The sequence below is a fragment of the Channa argus genome, chromosome 19 (assembly GCF_033026475.1).
Source record: "Channa argus isolate prfri chromosome 19, Channa argus male v1.0, whole genome shotgun sequence".
NCBI classification, from domain to species: domain Eukaryota; kingdom Metazoa; phylum Chordata; class Actinopteri; order Anabantiformes; family Channidae; genus Channa; species Channa argus.
In genome coordinates this window covers 13,851,103-13,878,988 of record NC_090215.1, presented here as the reverse complement: position 1 = coordinate 13,878,988, position 27,886 = coordinate 13,851,103, and the positions used below count along the sequence as shown (strand labels likewise).

Sequence of the window (27,886 nt, the reverse complement as noted above, 5' to 3'; positions counted from 1 at the left end):
AACCATTTTTGAACCTTCAGGTGAATCCTGAGGCGACAACACAAACCACACACAGAAAACATCTGGACTTGTAGGAGAAATCATTGCAGGAAAAATAAAGGTCACACGATTTGAGTGATTATTTTAGATATCATACAATGTTCTGAAAGTGCCTCGTTTATAAAATGCTAAACAGGCCCACAGTATAATAGTGGGGCCAACCCCCAAAGCTGTACAGCGATAAGTTTATTTATTAAACGAATAAATTCTATAAGTCACAAGAAACATTTTTACTCGCCACCCCGAGAAAAACCATCTAATTGCTGTATATACAGAAAATTATAAGGTTACGGCAGACTTTTCCAAAGCTTATCGTCATTTTTGTGTTACAGCAATATTTTATGAATGCATGAACCAGTCAACACCGTGCTTTACAGTGATTAGAGCAGAGAGGCGTTGTTGGGTCAGGTACAAAGCCTGGGACAACCCCCGCCAGGCTGCTGCACCAATCGCCTCCATCTGACAGGGATTAAGTGTCACACTGAGCTCCTCGCTCATACTCCGGACCGTAACATAACTTCTGAGAGGTGGGAACACGACGTTGACTCCTGTTTCGTTACCAACAGCAGAGGCGTAAAGGAAGCGCGCCGGGGGCCCGATGGAGAAGTCTAAAAACTTTCGCATTGACGCGCTTTTAGCAGTCGATACACCCAAGGTGCAGACCTCTCCGCTTGCGCTGGTCACTTCCCTGTCCTCCTCCTCCTCCATCCCGTCGTCTGGAAGCGTGGGAGCTCAAGAGCTGACCACAAGTGCCGACTCTTTACGCACCGAGACGCCGTCGCCACCGAGGATTTCCACATGCGGGCTGATTCCTAAACCGGGTTTCCTCAACAGTCCGCACAGCATGGTTGGATTACATCCGCAGAGTACCGCAGGGATCCCCGCACAGGCTCTTTACGGTCATCCCATGTACACCTACTCTGCTGCTGCCCTCACGGGCCAACACCCTGCCCTGTCCTACTCCTACCCACACGGCTCCCATCACCACCACACTAGTGATCCCATCAAACTGACAGCCAGCACGTTCCAGCTGGATCACTGGCTCCGGGTCTCCACAGCCGGAATGATGCTGCCCAAAATGTCTGATTTCAATTGTGAGTAACTGTTTCATTGCAGAATCTTCTGGCCGTTTTCTGCCAAGTTTAATGCAAATAAATTTCAAAATATTACACAGTCTATTAATTATCATTATGCGTGTAGACACATGGTGATCGAAAATGTTTGATTGCAGTCAACAAATTAGCTCTAAAAGGTGCAAAAAAATATATAATAAAGAATCCAGAAAGAATGTAGGCCTCCATGATGCTGCTTTGACATTTGTAACGGATATACTCTGACATGGATTTCTTATTTTCCTTTTCAAACGTCTGATGCGGTATTTCCCTCAGATATTATGGCCGTCTGAATGAGGAGGCTGTCACGGAGTGATGGTTTTTCTGACAGGAACTAAAATGGACAGATAATGGACAGTGGGAAAGTGGCAGAGGAGCGTGAAACCCACAGCTGACATGCTATTTGCTCACCAGATACTGGCTTTTTGTCTCTGCTCGTTCTAACAGATTTGTTCAAAACGAAGTGGCAAATAGCTTCTCTGTGGACATATTCATAGTAGGATGACCTTGTTGCTTAAACAGATAGCAAAGATATGATATAGAATTATACTTTGTTACACAGTAACAACAGATGGCTGGCAGTTTTGTACTAATTATGACGTTTGGTTCTTGAATTTCTCTTACAGCAGAAATGTTTTGAATATTTTAATGTCATAAACCGACTTAACCAAAAAACTGTAATTTGGAAGAGGCGTGGCATTGATGTTGTTTTCCCCTTGCAGCTCAGGCACAGTCCAACTTACTTGGCAAGTGCAGAAGACCACGAACTGCATTCACAAGTCAGCAACTGCTCGAGCTGGAACATCAATTCAAACTGAACAAGTATCTTTCACGACCGAAGCGCTTTGAAGTGGCCACGTCTCTTATGCTGACAGAGACTCAGGTAAAACAAATTATTGTATAATCTGTCATCTACTGTTTTTTGTTTTTTTTACACCGATCATAAGTAAGGGTTTTAACAACACAAAAAACAACCAACATTATATCTTGTTCCTAATATGAAAAATAAATGTATATGAAAATAAATAAGACATTTTATTTCCTCTCCTCACTTGTTTCTTAAATTCTCTTATATCTGCTGACACAAACTTTCTATGGAAAATAGCAGATGAGTGATTCCTTTAATACATCAGATTTAAAAATACTTTAGACATAATTGCAACACCGCAGAGGTCAACGCCAGGTGATCTGGTGACCTTCACCCAATCTTTAGGTATATTTTACGCACAGCTAGTTTTCTTCTTTTGATATGTGTATGCATTCTGACATCATTTTACGCCTTTACCTAAAATCACAGCGTGTTGAACTGGTATCAAACAAAGGGCATGATGGTAAAATTATCCGCAGTGTGGCGCGCTTTTGTCATCACTGGGTCACAGGACGCGCCTCCACCTTAACAAGTGTTTAAATTAATTAACACATCATTTCCAACTCTTCTTTTTATAGGTCAAAATCTGGTTCCAGAACAGACGGATGAAGTGGAAGAGAAGTAAGAAGGCCAAGGAGCAGGCCGCCCAGGAGGCCGAGAAGCAAAAAGGCACCAAGAGCGGTCAGGAGAAATCAGACGGACTCGAGCAGTCGGATTATCGCAGCAAAACGGCCTCGAAAAACGGCAGAATAAGGGACTTCAGGGACAGTGACGACGATGAAGGCGACAATTTCCTGTACAACTCGTCAGACTGCTCTTCAGACGACGAGAGGAATCACGCCAGTGACATAAGTCCACAGGCTTAAAGCTGATGAAGAGGAAGGCGAAAAAAAGACTGTGGGGATAATAGTCGCTCCAAAGTGCAGTTGCATGTAATCCAACATCTAATCATCTACATGGAATTACTGTTTGTGTTAAAGAGAATATAAATTGGGTCAAAATATATGACCCCCCCCCCCCTCGCACATCCTAAACAAGCAATAAAAGCCGGATATTTTATAATAGTAGCATCATTAACTCGGCAATAGGTCAACGGTGACATTGGACGGTTTATATGCAAAATGCTGTAAACTGACCCAGGACTTTGCAATCTTGCCCTGCTGTGATGGTTAGTCTGTCTCCAATGGTGTTTCAATAATATCACATAGCCCGCACAGTAAATAGTCCGCTGCCATTTGTCCCGTTTCGTTCTTTGTGGTGTTATACTTCCGTAATGTGTGATATCATGCTGAAGAAAACGTTATGTTTATTTTTCTATACTGTATTTATAAAAACGGTCATACCGATGCATGCTAAATTATTGTTTAGCGTCTCTCTTGGTGCAAAAAAAATGTGAAATAAAATGTTTTCTATATAAAACGAATTTGCTATTTTGGCTTAAGGCCTATGCTTTAATTTTTTTCTTTTACCATCTTGTCTACTGAGTTATGATTTGTGTTTGAGCCTGGACGCGGACGGAGGCTCGTGTTTTTCTCTTTGCTCTGACAGCTCGGGTCATGGGAATTACTGCTAATAGCACTGTCGGATCTGCGCAAACGTGCAGTGAGAGCAAACAGCAAGTAGACAGTCGCAAACATTTCACACCACACCACCAAGGATGGACTTCTATTAATAAAGCTTTTCAAACGCTTTAAGGGACAACCTGCCGGCTCAAGCGCGATTTTCTCGGCTGCAATATTTTAAAACCCATTTCGCCTCAGAACAACTTATAAAGTATTATTTTTAATATAGACAGATTTAAATACTTATTATAGAAAATAATTGTAATGCGTTTGTTTGTTTGTTTGTTAATTCCGTTTGTTGAGTGTTTGAATGATCATTTTCGGCAGGTTGGAAATGCATGATGTACCTTTAATTATGATGCAAATAGAGTAACTTAGTAATATAATTTACAGTTCAACTGCCCTCCTGTCTTAGCAACCGGCATTTTACAAGAACAATTAGCGCAGAATTGCTCAAATCCAAACCAAACATCCCATCAGGATGTGCCAGTTCTACTGTATTTTATTTTATAATCTTAAACTCTTGGGCCATATCTACCAATATGACTGAGCTACCAGGAAAACGAGTTGACCCACGTGGACTTACACTTTAATAGAAAAACACCTACACGTAACACCTAAGCTCTTGGGTGTCTTCAGCGGTAAACTAGAGCAAGGTTTCACTGATAATGTGCCATTTGTAACAGGATTACTGAAGGATCTGCTGGTTATCATCAACCGTTTGCTTTAGCCTTAGCGGACTAAATCAAAGTTCAGCTGAGGGTCAAGCACAAACTGGGGCACCAGGTAAAATTTGATGGCCACTCTCGGGCTCTCGGCTACAGACAATGACCAGCATATGGACTGCACAGTCAGTCCATTGATCTCACCATCTCCACCTGTTAACAGGCAGATTTACATGTTTGTCTCTGAACATTCTGGATCATTTGCCACTGATTATAACGGGCTACTGCTCTTTGTGTGTTGTTGTGCTGATGGAGGGATGTGCTACTTGTCTTCCTAAGTCTTTATCTTAAATGTTACTTGTAATTACAACACCTCTGTACTCTTTTTAACATGAGCCTATATGTGGTTTGTGGACTAGTGGACGACATTTCCTCTAGCTGACCTTGGTGGCCCATTCCTGACCTAAGGCCAGACTTCCAGCTATAGGATGATGAAGCAATTAATAGGCACAAGTATCAAATGTAACAGAACGACTCTGGTATGTTAGCCATGCGGGCAGATACTGGTGTCAACAAGGATACAGGATAGGCTAGACTCAGGGTCCAGGGTCATTTCATCAGGGTGTGTAAACACTGACAGCAGCCAAATGGAAATATCAACAAAAAGAATGGAAAATAAACAAATATTCACTAATCAGTTGTGTTTACATCTGAATAAGACTTTATTATTTTTGTCTATGATGGTAAATAGACTGAATAATGCCCAGAAGAATGGGAGCAGGTGTGACCCGTGTGATAATAACTCTTGCTGTACACTGCCTCCAAGAGGGGGGTTTTAGGAAAAAAAAACATTAAAGCATAAAAGAACAACAAATGAGAGCGAAAAAGAGAAAATAGCACAAATAAGTTAAGCTCAATGACGCCAGGCAAAAGGTGGTTCTGTAAGGCTTCTATGACTAATGTTTAACAAATGATACAAACATGTTAAACAGCAGAGCGTTTGTAAAAAACAAAGGTTCAATGGTTTTAAGCCCTGTTAAATTTACAAATATACAAACACTTTCAAAATTCTATTTGAGGACTATAATATATGCTAAACTAAACTTAATGTAAATGTGTATTTGCAGAATAATTAAGCTATTTCATTAGACGCTGCTTTAGAACAGTGCAAAGAATAGAAAGTATAATCTTAATGAGTCTATGATTTTCTAAATGTGAAAATATTCACAGTATGTCACACAGTATCAGTTTCAATTCAAAATCATTATTCTTCTAAAAGTAAATCATAGCTTTGTTTTATTTATATTGATTCCGCTCAAACAAGACTTCCTCCGTTCCACAGTTTTGTTTGAAAGTATGTTCGTTGTGTGCATGTTTGTGCCTTTTACAGTTTGAGCTTGGCCTCTTTGGCCTCCATGGCTTTGGTGGCGACCTGGGCATGCTCTGAAAGCATCGCTGCTTGCTCAGCTGGTCCCTGTGACTGAGCATTCTTCAGCAGAAAGTGGCTGATGAAAAGCTTCAAGCCCTCCCGCAGCATTCCTAGCTTGGGGATTCCTGAAATCCTGGTGGATGGAAAACAATGGAGGACATTGATTTTCAGAGAGTCACATACTGTGGACCAATAGCCAACATTGCTGAACAGTAAAATAGAGTTTTTCATAAGGCTAATGCGTGACATAGATGCCAATGTTTATTTGTCCGTCCATACATTTGGTCCAGAGTGAAATCTATCAATTGTGTTGATCGACATGAGATTTGGTACAGACATTCATAGTAGTGGATGAATCTTACTGACTCGAGTGGCATTTCAGTGACATGTACCTACGCTGTCATGTTGCCCAATGAAAACATTGTAATAACTTTGATATTCCCCAGACTTTTATGGTGCATTCAATTGAAACTCTAAAGTCAGAATATATGAGTTCCCAGCCAGAATCCCCAAAAGTTGGGCATGCACTCCTATGTTTTAAGACAACAGCTAACCTGGCTAAAACTAGTATGTAATGGCAACTTCAACTTCCAAATTCGGAGGTAAATTGAATACATCACAGTCATCAAATAAAATTTCCAATTTGCTCGATACTTGCTTTCCAATTGAATAACTGCAAAAATAATCCCAACTTCCCAACAGCCTCAGCTGTTTCATTAGTAAATGTTAACTTTCTGACATGTTGCTGCATCCTGATGATTTCTACAAGTAGATATGTCCTCAAAGAGCCACGAGCATAGCTCAAGAACAAACTCATAGTTTTTTAAATTGCATCTTATTTTGCTTTGACACGTGTATATTTCCTCAGTGTATGCACAATGAAGCTCACCTTCCAAATATGCTGACCAGGTCTTCCGGCTCGGTTTCTTTTAGTAATTTATTCAAAACCTGACGCAAGAAACGCACTGTGGTCTTATCTAGTTCTCCAAACTCTATTACCTAAACAGAAAAACACAAAATTTACCTTACGAGTTACGTCTTGGCGACTTAATTTGATATTTAAACTTCACATACATGAATGTAATCTAGTAAGTGTCCAACTATACACCACTTACTTTCAGTATGGAGAGTGAAAGGCACTTCTTCTGAAGAAAGCGGGTGACCAATTGGACCAGGTTGTTAAAGGTGCTGCTGGAAAGGTTGGACAGCTCTTTGAATTTATCCCATAGGCTGAACTGGAAAGTCATCTAGGAGAATACAAGGCATCAAATCAAACGATTGTATGACTGCACCAAGTGACACTGAGCAGCCAGATCATTTTTAGTAGCAGAAACTATAAAGAGATCCAGTTTACATGTGAAAAGCAAACATTCCCACTAGCCCTGATTCAAACTCTTTGATGAAGACAATGGTCATCAGTTTCTGATATGGACCTGTGGTCTACATGGCGGCAATGTAGGAAGTGTGGTCTCGCCTCCATTGTTTGCAGTCACAGTTTGAGTCAAAGAATATCAGAGGTGAGAGGTGTGAGAGGCTCCCACACTGCAGAGGTGAACTTAAGGCCAAATGCAGGTCACACACACTCAAGAGCCTGGGTGGTCACACACATCTAGCAGGTAATTCAACCCCTAAATACAACTTTACTCATAGCAAAATGTACAGTCACTTATGTACCTTTAAAACGCAAACAGGTGATTGTCAATTTACAAGTTTAATTGTGAATTGTGTAATTTATTTCGACTCCCATTAAAAGGTTTCGCTTTTAGTACCTGGAACCGGCGGTCGTGGGAGCAGAATTTCTCTCCCAGTACAGCATAAAAGGCATTAAAGGTTTTTTCCTGAAGACAGCAGTCCATCAGAACATGAACAATCTCTCTCTCCTGCTTGTCCTTCAGTCCCATCCTTCACACAGAGCAAAGAAAATTGGTTTGAAACAGCAACCCTTTGACTGAGTCAACTTTAAATTAATTTCAATGACCTTGTGAAGTCAGCATAAAGAGTCATAAAAAACCAGTATAAAGACAAAGACACGCAATAAATCACAACAAACCTTAGCAGTTTCTGAAATGCATCAAGGTAATCCTCACTCGTCATAATCACACAGAAAATGTTTTTTCTGACTTCAGTGTTCATCCGCTGCTTCCGAGCCAGCTCTAAAACTTTGGCACTGAACTGAAACAAATCAAATGATCATGACAGTTAAGTGTGAAATGATGTTAAGGCCAAACATACTCATCAAACAGCTGACATGACTGAATAATACTGACTGGACCTATGTATAAGTTTGTGTAACAGTTTTAGATTGCTGGTAACACAATGAACATGTTTTGTTACCTTTTGAAACACTTCATTTTCCTTCATGCTGCTTTGTTCATTTTTGTTTTAATTATTACGGTTTTAAATATCTTTCAATAAATTGCAAGCATCAAATTCAGAATAAGCATACATTTAAAAAAGTTCTGTTTAAATATTTAGTGCATTGCTTCAATCAATCCATTTTAAATAATTCACACATCACTGCTGTGTGAGCTATTTAGCTCGCTGTGTACATACACAGCAACCCAAATCTGGAAAAAGGGTTGTAATACGGACAAATCGGTCTTGGTAACAGCGACCAAGTGATGTACATCAGTTGTGCGAAATGGCAAAAAGGCAACATAGTTTTCATATTTCAACCAATTTTTTGAATTAATAAAACCTTCAATTAATTAAAATTCGATAGTGAAAAATACAATAACTGCAAATTGAGCAAAATGGGACACATCATATCATTGGCTGGTTTTCCTTCCTTGGCTTGTTTCTTTCAAAACCTTTCACATTACAAGTCTGTAGCACATTACAGTACAGCTCTGTACTAGGGTATCAACTGTATCCTTGTACTGTAACTTAGTGGTGCCAATACTCTACCTGTCCTTCAGAAGTACTCTGCTTTGTATTCCTGTTTTCTTGTTCGCTGATCATGGGTGCTCCACTCCAAGAGGAGCCTACAATCCACCAGCGGCCGACTTGCTCTGCTGCCAGGAGATTGTCCAGAGAGACCCTGAGTTTCATGTCACTGCCTCCAGCACTGCGGTGAATCTGAGTAACATATTTACCACGAATCACTCACAAGTGCAGTCATACATGTTCACAGCTGTCAAGAAAGTCATACAAATGGTTATATTGAAAGTATCAGCAATTCCAGGTCTGTAAAACCGGTACTCTGGTGCCATCTAGTGGTAGAGGTAGATGCCACAATAAAAATAATATGAAAGAATATAATAATAAGTAAGTAAATATTAAGTAAGCTTGCTAGAAATAATGGCTACTATAAACTACACAAACAAAATTTATTATTACTGTTGTAAAAATTACTCACCAGAGTCCTCTGCAACTTTCTTAGTCTTTCCACGGGCTCTGGATCATAGCCTGGGATCTTCCGCATGTCATTATTCTTTAAAGCCAGCATGGTCTCCAACATAAAACGCACCTGATGATATTTTTTAAAAACAATAAAAAATTAAAGTTTCAAAGTTTGTATATAATAAGGAAATCTATTACAGGATGCCGTAGACAACACCTGAAATGTTTCTGTAATTAAAAACAAAAAAGATTAATGGCTTTCGGCTTGTCACAGCGGAACGTGTTCCACGTGTTGGTTTGGCATGGCTTTTTATGCAACCCTCTCTTTTATCCGGGCTCGGGACCAGCACCAAGGTGGCCCTTGGTGGCTAGGTGGGGCCAGACCTTGTGGGATTCGAACTCGCTGCCTTCTGCATTCAAACCGTTCTATCACTGAGCCACCAGGCCCCCTTTCTGTAATTAAGAGAAAATGTTAAAAAGTAATAATATTTGCCTTACCCTGTTCTGATCCTGAAACTTAGACCCCAAGTTGCTGGCTTTGTGCTGGGTTTCAGAGATGAGCTCCTTCAAAGCTAGGGCGTTGTCCTTCCTCAGGGCGAAGCCAACATTCCTCAGCACAAACAAAACTAGTTCGATGTCCCTCTCTGTAAATGCTCCTACCAAAACTTTTAGGATGTCAAAGATAAGGACTGAATGCACCACCTGGAAGTTATAGAGGTGAGCAATTATGGCAAGAAGATTGTCGCACTCTTTGCCTTCCCTTGGGTTCTTGTACAACTCGTCAAATTTTCGCACAACAGTCTCTAGAAAATTTGCTCCAACCTGGAAAACAACAAACATTTTGGGCTTACTTTATGTTAGTGATTGACAAATGGATGGCAATATCTTGATGAAAACATTTTATGCACGTGTATTATAAGAAAACAAGGTTGTAAACAACCCGTTTTTTAGCATGTTTTTATTTTTATTTTTTAAATCAATGTGGGTTTACCTCCAATCCGACAGCATGATGAAGGATGCTCATTAGCAGGATGTGCTCCATAAGTAGTCTGTCAGGCATTAGGGACGGGGTGACACAGGCAGCCAGTAGCACATCTGTCAGTGTGTCATTCATGTCCTTCCTGCTGCAGCTCATGTACAGCTCCTCCAGCTGACTGCTAATAGATGCCATGTTAGGCTCACTGAGCCTGAATAAAAATGGGGAATTATGGGTGAACAATCGCTTTTTAAAAAACTTCACTGGTAATACTAACAGAACCAACTTAAGGTGCTTATAATCTTTTTTGTTTATGTATCTATTAATGTTTGACAGGAATTCTCTTCTCTATCCCTCTCAGGAAGTCAGTGCCTTGTCAGCAGAATTTGATATTTGCTACCATCAGTTCATTGTTCTTGGTGAGTTTAGAAAAAAATAAAATTGTTATGGTTGCATCTGCACAGCATCATAAAAATTGGTAATTTAATTAAATTAGTCAATCAACAGACAATTATCCACCAAAAATATATAGTTAGGCTAATTAGGCAACAGTACCAGCTTCTGAAATGCAAGGTCTAGCTTCTTTTTCATCTTTTGGTTTTGTTTGACAAAATCATTGATTTTCCTTTTGGTAAACTGGAATTTATTCAATGTTTTCTGAAACAAGTATAGACTAAAATGCATATTGAAAAATATCTTTTGTTGTACAACTTCATTGTTTGTATGTAGTCAATGCAAATCCAACAAGTCAGTGTAAACCAAGTGTGGATATTTCACAGCAAGCCCCATGTTATGTATGTGATACATAGGCAGAAGAGTTTTATTGGAAAAGTAAAGGGTGCGATTTTGATTATTATCAAAAGTGCATTTTAGTGGCCATTTACTGGAAAATGGCCTTTGTTTGATAATACAATGTTTGATAATGTTTGATAAAATGTTTGATAATACCCAATCTTTTGTTGTAGTAAAAGCTGCTACCTGTTCACTAGGCCTTTTACATTCCTCTTCAGTTTTTCAAGCTCTGCTTTGCGTTTATCATCTCCAATGTTACGCAAGTGAGGTGGCACATATTTACCAGTTGTAGAGGAGACCTGAATATTAGAAGATGTAATTCACAATTAGATCCATTAGACAACATACCCGATTACAGTGCTATGACAGTAATGAATTTCAATTTTATGAACTCACAGTTTCTGACTTGGAGTCTGACGTTGTTGTATCACTGGCATCAGCTTGTTCTTCTGTTACTCCTTTGTTTTCATTGTCTGAGTCTGCAGCATCACTTTCATCCCATTCATCCTCAATTTCCTCATCCTCTGTATCCATCTCCTCAACCATTTCTTCATCATCATCAGGTGAGACCACATCTTCATCACTTTCTTCATTTGCCGTATCACCTCCCACTTCATTGTCCTCATCAAGCTTTTCAAAGTTCTCTTTGGCCAAGTCCATGTCATTGTCAGCATCATACATCCCTACAGCCGATGAGCCAGAGTCAAGCACCCCAAGGATGTAATCAAGCCCATCAGCTACAAATGACTGTGGGAGACTTTTTTTGTTTTTCCTCTTGTTTAATCCAAGGCACCGCTCTAGCTTCTTTATTTCTCGGTCCTCTTGTTCATTTGCTTCCATGAGTGCTATTTTTCTTGTTTCTTTAAGTTTATTCATTCTCTTGCCTTTTTTAGAAGTTTTAGATGTTTTAGAGTTTGGTTTTTCTGTTGGAGCAAAACTGGACTTCCTTGTCTGTGTTTCTGAATTTTGTTTTTGTGCCTTTTCCATGTCCTTCTTTAGCTTTTTATTAACTGTTATCCCCGAGTTTTGACCATCGTCGAGGGTCTTTTTACCTTCAGAATGACTTTTCCTTTTGTTTTTTTTATTTTTTCTCTTTTCCTTACGCATCTCTTTTCTGCTTTTCCTTTTTACAAATCTCAAACCGTAGTCAGTATGCGCTTCTTCGGTTCCACTATTACTTTTAACAAACGTATCAACTGCTACCATGTACTTTTCTAAGACTGCATTTCTCTTCTTCTTTTTGCTGTCCTGCTTCCATTTTGCCTTCATATCTACAAATTTACAGACCTGTGACTGCAACGATAGGTTGGATAACGTGAGCTGGTGAGCGTTGATTTTACGGGCTTCCTTCCTTTAAAAATAACTAACGTTTTCGAATTATAAAAGGTTTGAAACAACCAACAGAAATAGAGTACACGTTTTATGGCTTCTCTCCAAACTTTAGACACACGTTTACCTTCGATTGCACATGTATCTCCAAGAGGGTAATGTTGTTGATGTGACCTACAAACACGTGACTATTTCCATCCGGGGCATTCCAAGCAGCAAACGCATAATGATGACGTCCTTTATTTGGGGGCGTTTACCTTCGACGTAAGCTGTCTTGTACCCAGTAACGGCAGTTTTCAAAGAAGGGGTAAATATACCTGAGCTGTTAGTCAGTTACGTGAGCTAGCATGTAGTGAGTCAGTAGCATTCTTTGTTTGTGCAATATGAAGAATGGAAGAAGACGATGTTACTATCAGAGAGCAGAATTTCCACAGCCAAGTCCGAGAGTACATCGTAAGTGGGAGGCTAGTCGAGGCTAGCCGCTAACAACATCCTTCTTCTGCACAGTAGCGTTAACAGTAGCTAGCATTAGCTTCAACTGTCAAATTAACTGCGGAATTCTTGAAGCATAATACTTTATTTTATGGAGCACCATTTGTTTTTATTTTAACTGACAATGAAGTCAATGACCAATATTTTTGAATAAAAAAAGAAGACACGTGAGCTTACTAATGTTAGTTTAACGTTACATGAAGGTTAACATTAGCCAACGTAACAGTTAACGTCACCAATAACTAACGTTAGTTATTGTAACCGTTTCCATTACACCAACGTTATAATCATTTAGCGAACGTATTGTCTGGAGATTTTAGCGCAGCCTACGTTTCACTAGTAAGGTCTTTCACTGAGAAATGTACAGTATGTGACAGTCCTTAATATCCTTATTCTGTATGCTTTTATGTGTAGTTTTCAACTCTTTCTGTTTACCATAACGATAAGTGTGAATAAAGGTTTAAGTTAACATCACATCGACTCCTGGGGAAAACAACTACAGTTTAGAACTTTCTGCAAAGGCCTTATAATCGATTATTTATATTAGCAACATACTGTAGGATTGTAAACAATTTAGATTCAGAGGTTTTCCTGAAGACAAAATAAAATGTTTTTTATTAGATTTTTTATTTGATTAGAAATTAAAAAATCTGATTTCATGCTTTTTGTTCATTGTACCTCACATTTTAATAATTATGGGACTTCATCTGGTTGGATGATCTAAAACTATTTTTTGTGTGTGTTTGTATGTTGAAATTTGTTTTCCTGTATGTCAGATGTTTCAACCACAGCGTCTATATTTTTGCTTTTTCGTAGGTACTTAACTGATCCGGAACTTGCATGTGCATGACACAGTAATAACAAAAGCTATTGTTTCTACCTTGAAAACTGGATTATTCTCATTTACCATAATCTCCCTGTTTAGTGTGTCTTGATAATTTATGATAACAAAACGTAGCAAGTTTAAGAGAAGGCACTTTATCTGAAGTAATTTATCTGAACAGAAATGAAATATAGAGACTATCAAATGTCTCACCCGTACGCAGGCTAAACTGCTCAGCTGTAGTTTGCACATTTTGTCCAGAGTCTCTCTGCACCTGACTTTCAATATCCCATATCAACATGCCTCATGTAAAATCCCTTTGCATGATGTTTATATGTCTCTGTATCAGTTGACATATCTTTGGTGGGTCACTAGTGTGATATTTTTGTGCTTGCTCATTTTGCAGTTAAGGTTACTCGGGGTTAAATTTAAGGCTAGTAAACATGACTCACTAACAAGATGGTATGCTCTTACTACACATGAAGTGTGGAGTTTCTTTCACAGTACGTCGTACTGTAAAGAATTAATGAAAAAATGTTACTCCTCTGTTTACACAGACCACAGAGATTTAACTTACTCTTGAGTCATTAGGTTAAGGTTGGATAATGTGCCACTTGTTTACATGTTATGTGGTCAGAGATTACAGTTTTCCCTACCAATTCCAATCAAGGTTCTAACATTCTTATTAGGCTATCACAAGGTTTTGAAAACAGAGATGCAAACTACACTTAAACACCCTTGTCCTTGACATTGCATAGACAATATTAATCTCCCTGCAAAACAAGTCTTTCTAACATCAATTTATTTATTCTATTATCCTCTTTTTTTATCCAGATGCATACGTTTGAAGAGACCCTGTCTCAAAAAAAAAAAAAAAAAAATACTGTCCCTCACCCCAGTGTTCATTTCATGTATTATAGGTGTGAAGTTTTGTCACTATTTCTTTTAGGGATCCTTGCAAATAGCTTACAAGAAATCAAACTTGTTATTACCTTCTTCTTTTCCATCGCTTAATGGATGACTATGAAGTTTTGGCGGAAAACTGAATAATATCAAGTGGCAGTGGCACTGACTGATGTGCTTCAAACTTGCTGTTATCTCTCAAAGTGCTTTGAATTTGTGGTTGTGCTAGTTTATCAGCTCCCTGCATCCGATTCAGTGTTATACTGGGGTTGCGCCTTTGTGGACATGATTTTGTTGTAGTCAATGTCATCAGAAATTTGTAGCTTGTAAATATATCAGCTGTCTCCCAAATATAATTGACCATACCTGATAATAAAAACGTTTTCCTATAGCTGTTATAAAGCAAATTTTCCAGATTGAACGAGGAGGTTTCTTGGCCCTATTTCCTTTTATGTCAGTTTGTCTGTGCGAAACGTGTCTGGTGCCCGTCATCTCATAATTCCAGCTCAGCCATGATGAGTTGTGCAATGTTGACAGGGTGCAAAGTGCTGAAGTGGGAGCTTCTAACATTAGTTATATCTTAATCCCTGTCACAGGAGAAGGGGGGAATGTGAGATTTAATCTTTCTGTAAGACCATCCAGCTTGTTTTGAGGCTGGGGTTATCTAATAAATTCTGCACATTGATAATTTCTTGTATCATTGGAAAACATTGTAGACATGAGAAAACAGTTCAAGTTGCTCACGTTTTCCTCTATAATAAAACAAAAAACTCATATTAAACTTTTCTTAGTGGTTAATGATTTTTGTAAAAATGGGGCAGATTTTTAAGTTGTCTGCACATTATCACTATTATTAACCTTCTGTCTTTTTATTCAGCAATTATTCAGCAAAATATTTAGTCAGCAAACATTTTGAGGTGCATACTGTGCAAGCAGTTAGGTATTACATTAAGAACATTGAAGGACATTAACATATTTGGGTGTTCAAGGTCAGACCAGGCATCAAAACAATAATTTATTATTATTATTATCTAAACAATAATTTTAAACTAATTGCAAATTATTTGATTCTTAATTTAGTAGTTAATTGATTGTTTTCACTTTTTTAACAGTTTTTAAAATCAGGTAATATTTGGGTAAATTTATACACACACATCTCTCTATATTCTGGTATATTCTATGTTATATTCTGGTTAACTGCTGATTTGACCAAATGTATTTTTTTAGTCAATCGGGAAGAAAATCTGTACATGAATTGACAGAATAAAGATGACGGTTAATTGTTTTAATTTAGTAGAAAATACATTGCACATACTTCTTTTACACAGATGCCATGAATGACCTATTCAAATTACAGTAGTGGATACAATGTGCATTGGCTATTGATATTTTCATTGCATAAATGAGTTTAGACTTCATAGAAGTGTCTCAGTCTAGTACAGTTCAGATATATAAAAAACATTTTATGGACCTTACAAATTGTGCCCTAATGCATAGATAATGCCATAGTCTGCAATAAGTGGGGGTGAAGAGATCTGCTGTTTATACTGCTGATAACTGCTTGCTAATGTGTTGATTTATTTGCAGGCACATCGTACACCTTTTAGTAAGACTCTTCTGTTGTCGTTTCAGATTTGCTTCCTCCTGTTTGCAGTCCTCTACATTGTGTCCTACTGCATCATAACTCGATACAAGAGGAAGAGTGGTAAGTGTTTCTATAGAAAATGACCTTGTAATCCATTGCAGATGAATTCTGGTGAGAAGGTCACAAGTCTTAAAGCAACTCTAACATGGCAGAAGTATTTTGGTAAATAAAAATTTGTAGAAGTTTGGTTGCCTTTATTGTGTTCAAACTGATAGGAAGTCATAGCCACGAAGGTTTTAGGTGTATGTGTGAGGGACCACAATCGTGCCGTTAGAGTAGTCGAAGTTGTTTAAGTGAATTGTAAACATCAGTACAAGTAGCCACATTATAACAATTATTCTAATATTAACAATCCTGCAGATGATAATTGTAAGTGCTATCTCTTCTGCAGCCTTTGATCGTTTGTAACAACGTATAAAGGAGAAAACAAAAAAACAAGACGGCAGACACTATAAACTGTAGCCCATTTGCCAGGACAAATATAGTATGTCCAGGTCACCCCGGTTTCTCTTGTCTCATTTTAAAAGTAGACCACTTTGCACCAGAAATCCCTTCTGGAGTTTTGTACAGTTAAAATCTAGGCTGCTTTTGTCCTTGCCCCTTATGTAGAGGGTTTCGTAGCCTGATCTGTTCATCTACACCGCAAAGGCAAAAAGTGGCATTAACTATTGAAAAGAGTTTGTTCTAGAATTGTATCTATTATTGTACATATTTTGATAGTTATTAGTCTATTTATTTGCATCATTCTTGTGAGTTTTTAATGAAAGGCCCGTAAAGGCTTGGCCACTTAATATAACTGTCAAATTAGGATGACATTCTTTTTCCAACATTAGAGATGCATAGGAGTAGGCATGTGTCAAAAGTTAAGTACAGTTGGGAGAATGTCATTTCACTTGGTTTTAGCATATTCACCAGCAGGTCCATAATAAAAGAAAATAATAATGTTGGGTTTTTCTAATTCATATCTTAAATATGTAAACAACAAATATATAAACATTTGTACTGGCTCATAACTCAGTTATTGAAGTGGTTTGGTTTCCTTCATAGATGACCATGAGGATGAAGATGCTGTTGTCAACAGAATATCGTGAGTGAAAATCATTCCAGTGCATTGTTTTTTTTGTAAAGCTATTTTACAAATTTTGGCATGTGCTACTGTGAGAAATAAGTTATTATAGTAAACGTTATTATTTGTCCTAAGAAAACCCATAATTATTTGAGCAAAGAAAAATTTTTGTTTACTAATTTCAACAGAAACAATTAAGTTAAATATTGTCGATATATATTTTTTAGTTGTTTTTTTTTTTAAATTATTAAATGTTTGCAGTAAAAATTAGTTTATTATTACATTCTTTAAACATTTCCTACCTTACGAAGAGCAAAATATTAATTAAACAGAACAGCAGGTAAATCTAACAAAATAATCAATATTTGGATCCTTAGTACTAATAACCATTTACAAAAATTGACAGCATATTGCACTTAATGATTATGACTAATTTTTACTAATTATAAGGTTGTTTTCGTTAACCAAGAATATTGGTGGCAAGTATCACATCTCTTTCAGTTTAGAGTTGCTCACACGCTCAATATGCTTGTTGTAACCACATGCTACCATTTTGAGTCCAAAAAGGGACATTGTTTTATTTCCTTATTGTGACTGCATATTTTAATGAATTTTAACTTGCCCTAACACCGTTTGTGTTTGTGTGTATGTTTGTTTGTGTGTCTGTGATTCCATTTGCAGATTGTATCTGTGCACCTTCACCCTGGCAGTGTCAGGTGGTGCCGTCTTCCTACTGCCTTTCTCAATCATTAGTAATGAGATCCTCCTCTCCTTTCCTAAAAACTATTACATTCAATGGCTCAATGGCTCCCTCATTCATGGTCAGTAGATCACACACGTCTTATATTTTCTCACCCTGTCTTGTTCTTTTGACTTTTGATTTAAGAAATATTTCTGCTTTCAATAAACACTAACTACATTCTAATTTAACTTTACAAGAAGGTCAAAATTAAGGTTATAATTATATAATTATTTTGAAACTGCTATTTATTTATCATATTAGCTGCCTAAAACAATAGCCTATTTAGAATCAGTGAAGAATATTTGGGCCAAAATACTCTTTCCCGGCCAAACTGTATCTAAATTCAGAATTTCTTAAATACCAATACCATTCTCTCTACAGACTAGAGGTCTCTGCTGGGCCTTTGTTACAATCACCTACAGACACAAACAAACAAAAAACAAACCAGTATGAACTTTTTTTTTCCATTAACAAAAGTGGGATTGAGCTTTCAAGTAATTAAAATACATTGCTTTTATTGGGGGAAAAAAAAATCTAAATTATCACTTAACTTTTTTGCTGTGGAGTAGCATCTTTGCAGTTTCTGTCATATCTTTTAGCCTCTAAAAAGCTTGGTTTCCTCCATTCACCATCACATTATACAACATTGATCTGACTTGATTTCATTTAATTATTGACCAATTTGCTTTTGTGCTGATGTGAAGCACCTTAAATTGCCATTGTATCTGAAACGTACTATATAAATAATATTTTTTTAAGTATTTTCCATTTTACATGCAGTTACCACGTCAGATTAGATTCATTAATTATTTGTCATGTTTGTTAAGGTTGTTAAATGCTGCAACATCCACAAGAGGGCATTAGATTCCATGACTTAGAGATTGCTAGGAAGACATTTGCCAGATAAAACTGCTTTACAAATACTACTCAGGCCAAACAATCAGTCTGTTTTAGCAACCTGACCGTTTAACTATATATCCTTTAACATCTGTTTATAATATATAATTTATGTATATGACTATGTGTATACTTTTATGTTTTTGGTTTCTGCAGGCCTGTGGAACCTTGTGTCACTGTTCTCCAACCTTTGTCTTTTTGTCTTGATGCCATTTGCCTATTTCTTCCTGGAGTCTGAAGGATTTGCAGGATCGAAAAAGGTAGATGGTTTAATACTTAAATGTTTGTTGTGAATTTTCCAACCATCATCAAATATAGCATTAGAAACTTTAAAATAGCAGAATAATTAGTAAAAGTCATTTAATTAACTCTCATACAGTGTTTGTCTAATGAATATGCAAGTGATTAACAGTCAGAGGTGAAACTTTATAATATGCTATTTTAAAAAACTAAAGCCTGAAAAAATATGAAATGTAAAAGTGGAAATTTGCATATTATTACTATAATTATTATCATTGCAAAAAGTTTCCTCTCAACAGCCAAAGCAGCAGGTGCCTAGTCCTTGCCCTCTCGCTGACTCATGCCACTGACCGTAACTGCCACTGCAGAAAGCTCATTAACCATGAAAGTCTGAATCTGGTCTTCACCCAGCGCCACATCCTGACAAACCCTTCCAATAAGGCCACAGGCTGCAAACGCTTCAACACTGCTGCATCGGCCCCACTGATTTAAAGCCTGATTCCTTGTCACCCCCTTCCCAGCCCCCTAAAATAAAACTTCAAAAGGACAGGCTAATAATCGAGTTGTAAGGCTCAGCGAACTTCCTTGTTTAATTGATTACCCCCCAAAAAGGAGGCTGGGTGCTCGTGTTTCAAAACTCCATAAAGTCGCAGCAACATTACAGCACAATAGAACCCCGCAAAATGCAGGGGGAAAGATTTACTTTTAATACACCTCTATCCTGTGTCACAGTTTGAAACTTCTCTGGTTTATGTCTCTTCTGGCAAAAGCACATAAAAATTTGTCTGTACTGTAGTGTATAGCCAGTTCTTTTCTTCCTCAGCCTACTAATTTGTTTCGGTTGGATTTCCTTAGCAGAGAGCAGGCCCTGATGTGTAGGAAGCAGGATGACAACCTCCTTTACGTTTCTCCCTTTTTGTTCTTTTTCACTTCAGCAAGACTGTTTCTTGCTACTGATGTTCCATAAATTTGCTTCGAGGAAGCACTGTTCAGTGTTGAGCTCACGTCCAGGTATATATTGTTCATGTGCTGCGAAAGGGATGGAGGTGACATTCCTGTTTAACCTAAAAACAGTATTGCCTGCAGAGTCAATCATGCAGCCAACAGCACCAGGAACATAAAAGACAGATCTGAGTTTTTATAGTGTGATATTATCCCTTTCCCCAATAACAGCATTAGAACACAATGTCATAAGATTTTATGTGGTATTTTAACCTCCTGGGTTAATGTTATGGTACTGCGAAGTCCTTTTGACTGCGGAAATGAAGTGAATGATTAATTTCACTACTAACGTTGTAAGTCAGCCTTTTCATGTGGCTGTGTTTACTTTGACGATGTACTAAAAGACGCCACCAGAATAAAGATGGAAATGTCGACGTTTTTTTAACGTTAACTGTTCAGCTCTTCAAAACCTCGGTTACCTGAGTGATTAATAGTTTAGCAAATTGTCCAAATTGTGGATGAATCCGAGTGACTTAGGTTCTGATGTCAGATCTTATGATCCAACTTTATTTGCTGCTGTAAAACGTCTCCCACTTTACTGCTTTGTTCTCAAATCTTTGGAGAAAAGCTGCATCACTAAGTCCACTAAAGTGCCTTGTGTAGTTCAGGTTTTAAGGTTCATCATCATGTGTATTAGTTCCTTGGCGTCGTGCATATATCGTAGTATTCTAAATGAATTACTTTGAGTTCAGTGTTGACTGACATGTCCACAGTATAGCATTTCTGTCACTTGCTGCTATGTTGTCTTAACATCACCAGTAGATGGCATTGCAATAATGAGAGCAATCCGTTTCACCTCTAGTGAGATGATCACTGTGTTCTGAGACAAGCAGTAAAGACATCAGCATGTGCCTTAAATGCCACTTAAATGACCTAATAATTTGAAAGAATGTCTTGAAACTACACTTACTAAATAATATTTAGATCAAGCTAAAAACGTTTTGACTGGCCCCTTCCCAGTCTTTTTATAGAATAGGCTAAATTTATTTTCCTCGCACTCATTCTCAAATGTATACTTAGGGCCACAGCCCGAGTTACTAAAATTTATTGTAATTATTGCTTATTTTTTAATTTGCGTTTTTGTGTGAAAAAGCTAGATACACTGTGAAAAGAATAGTTTGTAGCAAATAATGTTTTAGTCTCACCCACAATTTTGAAATGTGTTTGATCCTGAAATGAGTCTGACCCCCCTGACTGACCGAGCAAAGGGCCAACAGGTTTCATCTGGTAGTTAAAGAAACTCCTCATCAATCTCATCCTAAGCCCTAACCCGCCGATGATGAGAAGTGTGTTTATTGTGGAGGGGAGGGGACTGCTCCCCAAGTAAACCCGTGTGGTGTTACTAAGATACTTGTCTTTGTTGGAGCTCCACAATGGAAGCCTGGATATTTATTTCAAATCTCTTGCACATGCAGACATTTTTCCCAGGCCTTCTTTTGGGCAGGGCCAGCCAGCGAATATAAAGTGGTATTTACATACCTTCCTTTAAGGTCACAGTGTCTCCCTAAAGCTGCCTGTTACAATGTTTGTTACTATGGAAACATATTAGTTTGAGCTGGGAATTTAAAAAAGAACCACTGAGTTGTTCAGGATTTTTTTCCCTTTCTCTCATGACTCGTTTTTTTTTAAACTAAATGATATGATTCTGCACCAGCTTTTAGGCATTTTTAAGGTTTTTTAAAGGAGATTTAAGATTAAGCAAAACATTGATTGCCAAGTTACTCCAGCACTTCAAGTAGGGCAGAGTTCTATGCTGATAGGTTACTAGGCATATTTAGTCCTAAGTGTGACAAAACCCAGGATAGAGTCACTTATTTTTTGAAGGCTCATCAGTCTAACACCTTTCTTTCATGAGAACAAGCTGTCACCACTAAAGGGTGGCAAACAAAATTCAGACAAATATCAGAAGCTGCTTTCTTAATTTAAATTCTCCTGGTAGATCAGTCACAGAAAAAGAATGTTCATTTTAATTTACATTGTTTTCTTTTGTTCCCAGTGCGTCCCTCTGTGCTTGAACTATATGACATGAAAACAATAATTTTCCATCTAGGTCATTTGGGCTTTAGTTTAGTCTTATCAAGAGTCTTTAGAAGTTCAATGTGCAGGTTTATGGGGAATTTTCCCTCACCTCTGCTTTTTGTCTCTGACACGCTCATTGCACTGTAGCTGTGGCTGAAGGAGACACTGGTCATCTGGTGTGTCTTTAGCAAAGAGGGCGGTACTTTTAGTAGGGACTTAAAATGATCCTGCCTCCTCCCTCTCTGATTACACTCTTCACCCTTGTTACACACGCCCCTCACAGTGAGCAGAAGGATGGTCTGTGAGATGATCTCTGCCACCACCTGCTGACCTGTTAAGGATTTATTGTGCAAACTAGGAAGTTCTTACACCGCCTAACTCTCCTTCTCTTCCCCCTAACATCCAACGCAGCCCTGCACTGTTCCCAAGTATTACCGCTCACTCCATCTCACACAGGTGAACTCTGCTGGATTCACCAGTTGAGGCACTACATCAAAGACAGTGGCATATTATGGTTTAAGCTTTTCTGCAGCACATGTTAGGCGAAAAGCTGGTGAACATACCTAAGTTACATTTTAGTTTGGTACTGCATATAAAGCACTTTCCTTTCTGGCCAATACACACAATTCTTGGAGGTCTCTCCAGTCTTGTATGAGCATAGCTGCAGTTAGCCAGCCCCTCACTCTATGTCGATGTGAGGATCGGGGGATGCTGAATATTTCAGAGCTGCTATATTTAGAGGTAGTTTCACATTTAGAAAGGCAAGAATAGAAACTTTCAGTGAGCACGCTGGATACCAGGCACAGGTCTTTTTCTTTTTTCACCCTTTCTTCATCAGTTGACAGTTTATATTTGATCTGTTATTATTGCCTAGTCAGATTTTCCTATTTTTATATCCTTTCTCTTTTTCAGAATGCACCTTTGCCCTTCTTTACCTCTGTAATAAGGAAAAAAACGCAAAAATTTCCCTTGCAAGTGTGAGGAAGGACAGGCAGAACTTTCAATGTACTGTGTCATGCATGTGAACTGATCAATGAAACCAACTGGGCCTCTCATTCCAGTGTCCTCTTTCTCTTGTACAGCCAAATCATGTCTGACACTGGATTGTTGTTCTAGTGAGGCAGGAACCATAGATGATAGTAAGGGAGGTGACAAGCATTGCCTTTGCCCTAAATGATCTGAATGGGTAATGATTTGAGTCTTATAAATGATTGAGAGGCCTGTCTAAAGGGAATACACTTTCAGCATGGCATGGGCAGCTTGTTAAGGTGGACCAGCGCGCTTGAGTGGACACGCGTTCTGCCTGTGGCATTTGCTTGTCGTGATGCATCCTTAAGACAGCGCGTGTGAGACGTGGCTGGCATCCCTGAAAGCATTCCTCTCTCACCTCTCTTACCTCCAGGGAATGCTCAGATGTTAACTCCTCTCCTCCATCAGTCTCCATCTTTTGTTCTCTTTTTATTATTTCTCTTTATCGCTCTCCCCCCTCTCCATTTCTTCCTGTTAATATTCAGTGGTATTGAGTGTTTTCCCCACTACCCAGCTGAGCTGGACTGTGAGATGGCTGATTGCAGAATCCATCTAGAGTACTTGAAGTGTGTGAATGTGTACCATACAGCAAAAGGCAGTCAAAAAACAACAACAAAATAAGTATATATAAGTATATTGATCCTCAATATTGTAAATGTTATTTACATTTTTTGCTAAAGATGCAATGTTTATGTAATGCATGTATTATTTTTATATTTTATTCATACTTCTTATTTTCCTTTGGGCTGTTCCCTTTCAGCGGTCGCCACAGCGAATCATGTGCCTCCATCTAACCCTGTCCTCTGCATCCTCTACTCTCACACCAACTGACTTTATGTCCTCTCTCACTACATCCATAAATCTCCTCTTTGGTTTTCCTCTAGACCCCTTGCCTGGCAGCTCAAACTTCAGCATCCTTGTACTGATATACTATTTGACGTATTTTAGGCATATTTCATGTTTTATGTAGGACCCACTTAGTAGGGCCCAACAACATTAATTGTGGCTGCAGTGTCCACCTTGGCCACACTGAGGCACTCCAGGCCCTGCCCACTTTTTTCTGTGTTGTACTAGAAAATTCTACACTCTTAGGCTTTTCCAATATATCACCAAAAGAGGAGGCGAGAGGCATGCACATAACAAGTGACTGCTTTTAGCTAAAGGACCCTACAACCCCTGACATTGAATGTAATACTATAAATTTCTTGAATGAATATCGAGAGTATAGAGTGAATTGATCAGTGATAATATGTGGACATGAAATGGACGAAATATGTTTCTGACTCCAGATGGATGGTTTTAAAAGAGATTAAATTAAAACTGCATTACAATGTGCTTTATATTGCTGTAAAACAATGATCTAAATTGTAAAGCCAGTGTTATAGGACAGGTAGTTAGGTGACAGTCCTAAACTGTTTTGGGGGTGAAAAAAGAAAAAAGAAGCCTTGTCTAATTTAATCAGCAGAATTATAACTATTTCCATTCTATAAAGTGGGTTCATGATTAGCAGGGGGAACTTTCAAAGAGAGGCTTCCTTCATGAACCTGTTGGCAAATACTGAACAGCATACCACACAGCTATTATGTTAGCTGGTAACAAATTGCTCACATGTACCCAATTTAGGCAGCAGTCCGAAAGCAGAGAGCCCTTGTTATTCTGTGCCTGGTAGCCTACCTGACATGTGTATGAGAACACCCATCTATCTTACAATGCTAGACAGCTTGGCTCTCCAGCAGGGCGGGAAATGGTAACTGTGTGAACAGGTAGGGAAAGACTTTATTAACCACTCAGCAGTCTGTGACCCGGAAAACCCAAATTACCCCAAAACCCTCTCGTCTGCACAGCCTGAGACATGACCGTGGTGCTAAGGGAGTTCCTAATCAGCCCCAGATGGGAGGCCTGCTCTTGATCGCAGACAGTAGCTGACCCAGCCAGGCTTCATTCTCTTTACAGCACCACCAACCTCCCCCTCCTTGTTTTAATTTCACCTCTGCCTCCACCAGGCCCCATTAGACCCACTTTATAGACCTCAATATGTGCGTATGAAAGAGCGGTTTTACACTGAAATCCATGAGAGAATTTATGTCATGTTTGTGTGGTGGGAATGGAAATGATGCTGTTTAGTACAGTGTATCAGAAAGGACGGAAGAAGGTGATGTGTAGTAAGATGGAATGTGTTTGGTTTTTAAAAATGTGAATGTAGGAAATACCTCTTTCCAGTTAAATGCTTATAAACATCCACTTGATTATGTGTCGTTTGATAATGCTGTATGTATATAGCCATACTGATTTTAACATCCATTTTGATTATTAATTTTTTTTTTTAATTTGTGCACTTTTCTATTAGGGCATAAAGGCACGTATTCTAGAGACCTTTGTGATGCTGTTTCTGCTGGCTTTGCTCATTCTGGGCATTGTGTGGGTGGCATCAGCACTCATTGATAATGATGCAGCCAGTATGGAGTCCCTCTATGGTATGTTTTTCAAGGATCTCCTGTCATTTGTGCCTGTAAATGTCTTTATTGTATTTTTAAAGAAATAGTTTTACAATTAGGAAAATGCACTTTTTGGCTTCTGGCAGAGTGTTAGATGGGAAGATTGAAGCCCCTCTAGTAGCTTTGCATTAACTCTCCAGCTTGAGCTACAAGTTGATTAATTTAGTTTAGCACGAAGACTGGAATCTTGCTAGCCTCACTCTAAAGTAAAAATAAAAAAACCTGCTAGCACTAATTCAATTCACAATTAACACATTCTCATTTAATCCCTTTACATATCATAATGTTAATAGAATAGAATAGACATTGTGGTGTTAAAGCTGTATACTGAAACTATTTATTACTTTATTACCTATATAAACTAAATCAATGTATTTCTGTCTGTAGATCTTTGGGAATTTTACCTACCATACCTTTACTCTTGTATATCTCTGATGGGAGGACTGCTTTTACTAAGTAAGTCTTTCAAATCCAGCCAATACACACTGGACACAGACTGTGTTCTGGTGTTAAACTATCATAGTTGAACTTACTTTAACTTGGTGAAGCATGCAAGCTAATCACACTGTTTTCTGTCTGCTATGTAGTGTGCACTCCTGTGGGATTGTCCCGGATGTTCACAGTCATGGGCCAGTTACTAGTGAAGCCAACAGTAAGAAATTGTTTTAATAAAATATTTATGTGGTATGTTTTGGTCAATAAAGAAAGCTTATTTGATAGTTTTATTTATGTTCCTTTAAAACTAGAGGTACCTACTTTGCTTCTCTATCCCGAAAGAAGTCCATCTCAGTTGGCCATTTACATGCACAGCAGAGAACTACAAATACATCACCAACTCATCCTCCCATCTGCCATCTCTCCAGTCCCTCAATGGGCCCAATTATAACCCATTTCACCTCCTCCTTCTCTGCTCCCTCCTTTTCAGATCCTGGAAGACCTGGATGAGCAGATTTACTGCATTCATTTGCAGGAGGAAGCCCTTCAGAGGAGATTAAACGGTATGTCTGCGGGAGACGTGTTGGCACATTACAGAGTAGGGGAGGGGTTGACTGCCCTATTGGGTGTGATGGAGCGCACCACACTGGAATCAATTAGCATTGAAAATTCAGCTAAGGCGCACGCACGCATGCACGCACAGATAGACATTCTCAAAAATCTACACTCACTTGACATCAGCCCTTCTCTACTGCTGTCTTACTCTCATAACTTTCTGCTAAAGGGCAAAGCAGCCACCATGGCAAGGCCCATATTTTATGTTTAGGAAGTTTTTAAGGATCCATTTAAGACACTCCAGTGCCACTGTCACCTCTGGCAAAATGATTGCCTCATTTAATGTCAGTCCTAGAATGGTAGCCTGGGTAATAGGGTGGAAATGAAATTTCTTGCCTTGGTCCTATGGACATTAAAGGGCAGCAACTTTTTGGTGACTTCTGAAAGAGACCAGGAGCTCTTGAGCTGTTCCCCCTGTACTATGGCACAAAGGGAAAGTTTAAGGAAGGTGAATGTTATTTTTTTTTAGCCTGCATTACCTTTTCATGTCTACTGCTCTGTGTTGCTAAATTCCTTGTTTGACGTTGAATAATCTCAACAAGCAGGAAGTATTTAAGCCAGATTCCAAAACGTACTTTAATATTAACTCAAGCACGCAACCAAGTGTACAGATGCGAGTAAATGAAGAGGATGACTGTCCTTTCAAACCAGGGAGGTAAGGGAGATTGCTCCCTGATAATGCATGTTTTCAAATGCTATGCTGGCCACCTCCATAGACTGCCACCTAAGCGTATGGTTCCTTAGGGCTCATTCCACACTGCCCTGCTTTGAACTAACTGATAGAATAATTGTAATCTGTTCCTTATCATCTCCCTGAGTGTTTAATCTTTACAAGTCACTGTGAAGAAAAAACATAACAGCAGTCAACATTTCCATGTGTGCACCGAGGCCAAGCAACAATTAATTTTTACCTGTTGTGGGGGTTAAAGGCAAACGACAGTCCTGAATGTTTTTATCCACACATTATATGTACATCCATGTTCTCACACATAGGTGAAACTGAAGGCTATGGTGGTGGTCTTTTGATCTGCTGTGAGTGCTAAGTAGAAGGCAGTTCAGGAATAGTTCACAGGACACACTCCAGAGGCAAGCAATGTCATCTTCTTGCTTCACCTGTATTCTCACTGTATCTAGTTTTGTAGATGTGGACTGTTGAGCAACATCAATTGATGATTCAAGTTTATTTACACATCAGGCCCTTTTTTGTCCCATTTGAACATGCAATATTCAATTTTTTTTCTTACCTGACGTGCGTTTGTTTGTTTTTGTTTTTTTTTTCTTGTCAAGGGCATGATGAACCTAAAAGTAAAATGTTTGTAGACAGCTCCTAGAACTTTTAGATAAGATTTTGATTCTTAACTTAGGAGAA

General features: G+C 38.5%; 3 protein-coding genes across 4 annotated transcripts in view; 2 read left to right on the top strand and 1 right to left on the bottom strand.

The window, feature by feature from the left end:
* The first annotated feature begins 526 nt into the window (after positions 1 to 526).
* On the top strand, positions 527 to 5,125 carry mnx1 (motor neuron and pancreas homeobox 1). Its single transcript, XM_067485985.1, has 3 exons — positions 527 to 1,133; positions 1,874 to 2,034; positions 2,598 to 5,125. The coding sequence occupies exons 1-3, from the start codon at positions 638 to 640 to the stop codon at positions 2,883 to 2,885; spliced, it is 945 nt and encodes a 314-aa protein (XP_067342086.1). The 5' UTR covers positions 527 to 637; the 3' UTR covers positions 2,886 to 5,125.
* nom1 (nucleolar protein with MIF4G domain 1) lies at positions 4,945 to 12,316 on the bottom strand. The gene is made up of 11 exons (XM_067485981.1): positions 11,182 to 12,316; positions 10,972 to 11,084; positions 10,009 to 10,204; positions 9,516 to 9,839; positions 9,034 to 9,144; positions 8,583 to 8,753; positions 7,726 to 7,847; positions 7,445 to 7,577; positions 6,791 to 6,922; positions 6,565 to 6,674; positions 4,945 to 5,808 (listed from the first exon to the last, which is right to left on the bottom strand). Exons 1-11 carry the CDS (start codon positions 12,052 to 12,054, stop codon positions 5,631 to 5,633), a joined length of 2,463 nt encoding a protein of 820 aa, XP_067342082.1. The 5' UTR covers positions 12,055 to 12,316; the 3' UTR covers positions 4,945 to 5,630.
* A 42-nt stretch (positions 12,317 to 12,358) lies between these two features.
* The window catches only part of lmbr1 (limb development membrane protein 1), a 31,633-nt gene continuing 16,105 nt past the window's right edge, over positions 12,359 to 27,886 (top strand). Inside the window, exons 1-9 of one of the 2 annotated variants that reach the window (XM_067485982.1) lie at positions 12,359 to 12,567; positions 15,965 to 16,037; positions 17,025 to 17,064; positions 17,725 to 17,864; positions 18,839 to 18,942; positions 25,320 to 25,446; positions 25,855 to 25,923; positions 26,055 to 26,119; positions 26,393 to 26,465. In XM_067485982.1, coding sequence (XP_067342083.1) covers positions 12,505 to 12,567; positions 15,965 to 16,037; positions 17,025 to 17,064; positions 17,725 to 17,864; positions 18,839 to 18,942; positions 25,320 to 25,446; positions 25,855 to 25,923; positions 26,055 to 26,119; positions 26,393 to 26,465 — 754 coding nt within the window. In that variant the 5' untranslated portion in view covers positions 12,359 to 12,504. Of the gene's footprint in view, positions 12,568 to 15,964; positions 16,038 to 17,024; positions 17,065 to 17,724; positions 17,865 to 18,838; positions 18,943 to 19,016; positions 23,594 to 25,319; positions 25,447 to 25,854; positions 25,924 to 26,054; positions 26,120 to 26,392; positions 26,466 to 27,886 lie in introns of those variants that run through there. The other variant, XM_067485983.1, reaches the window with a different exon arrangement.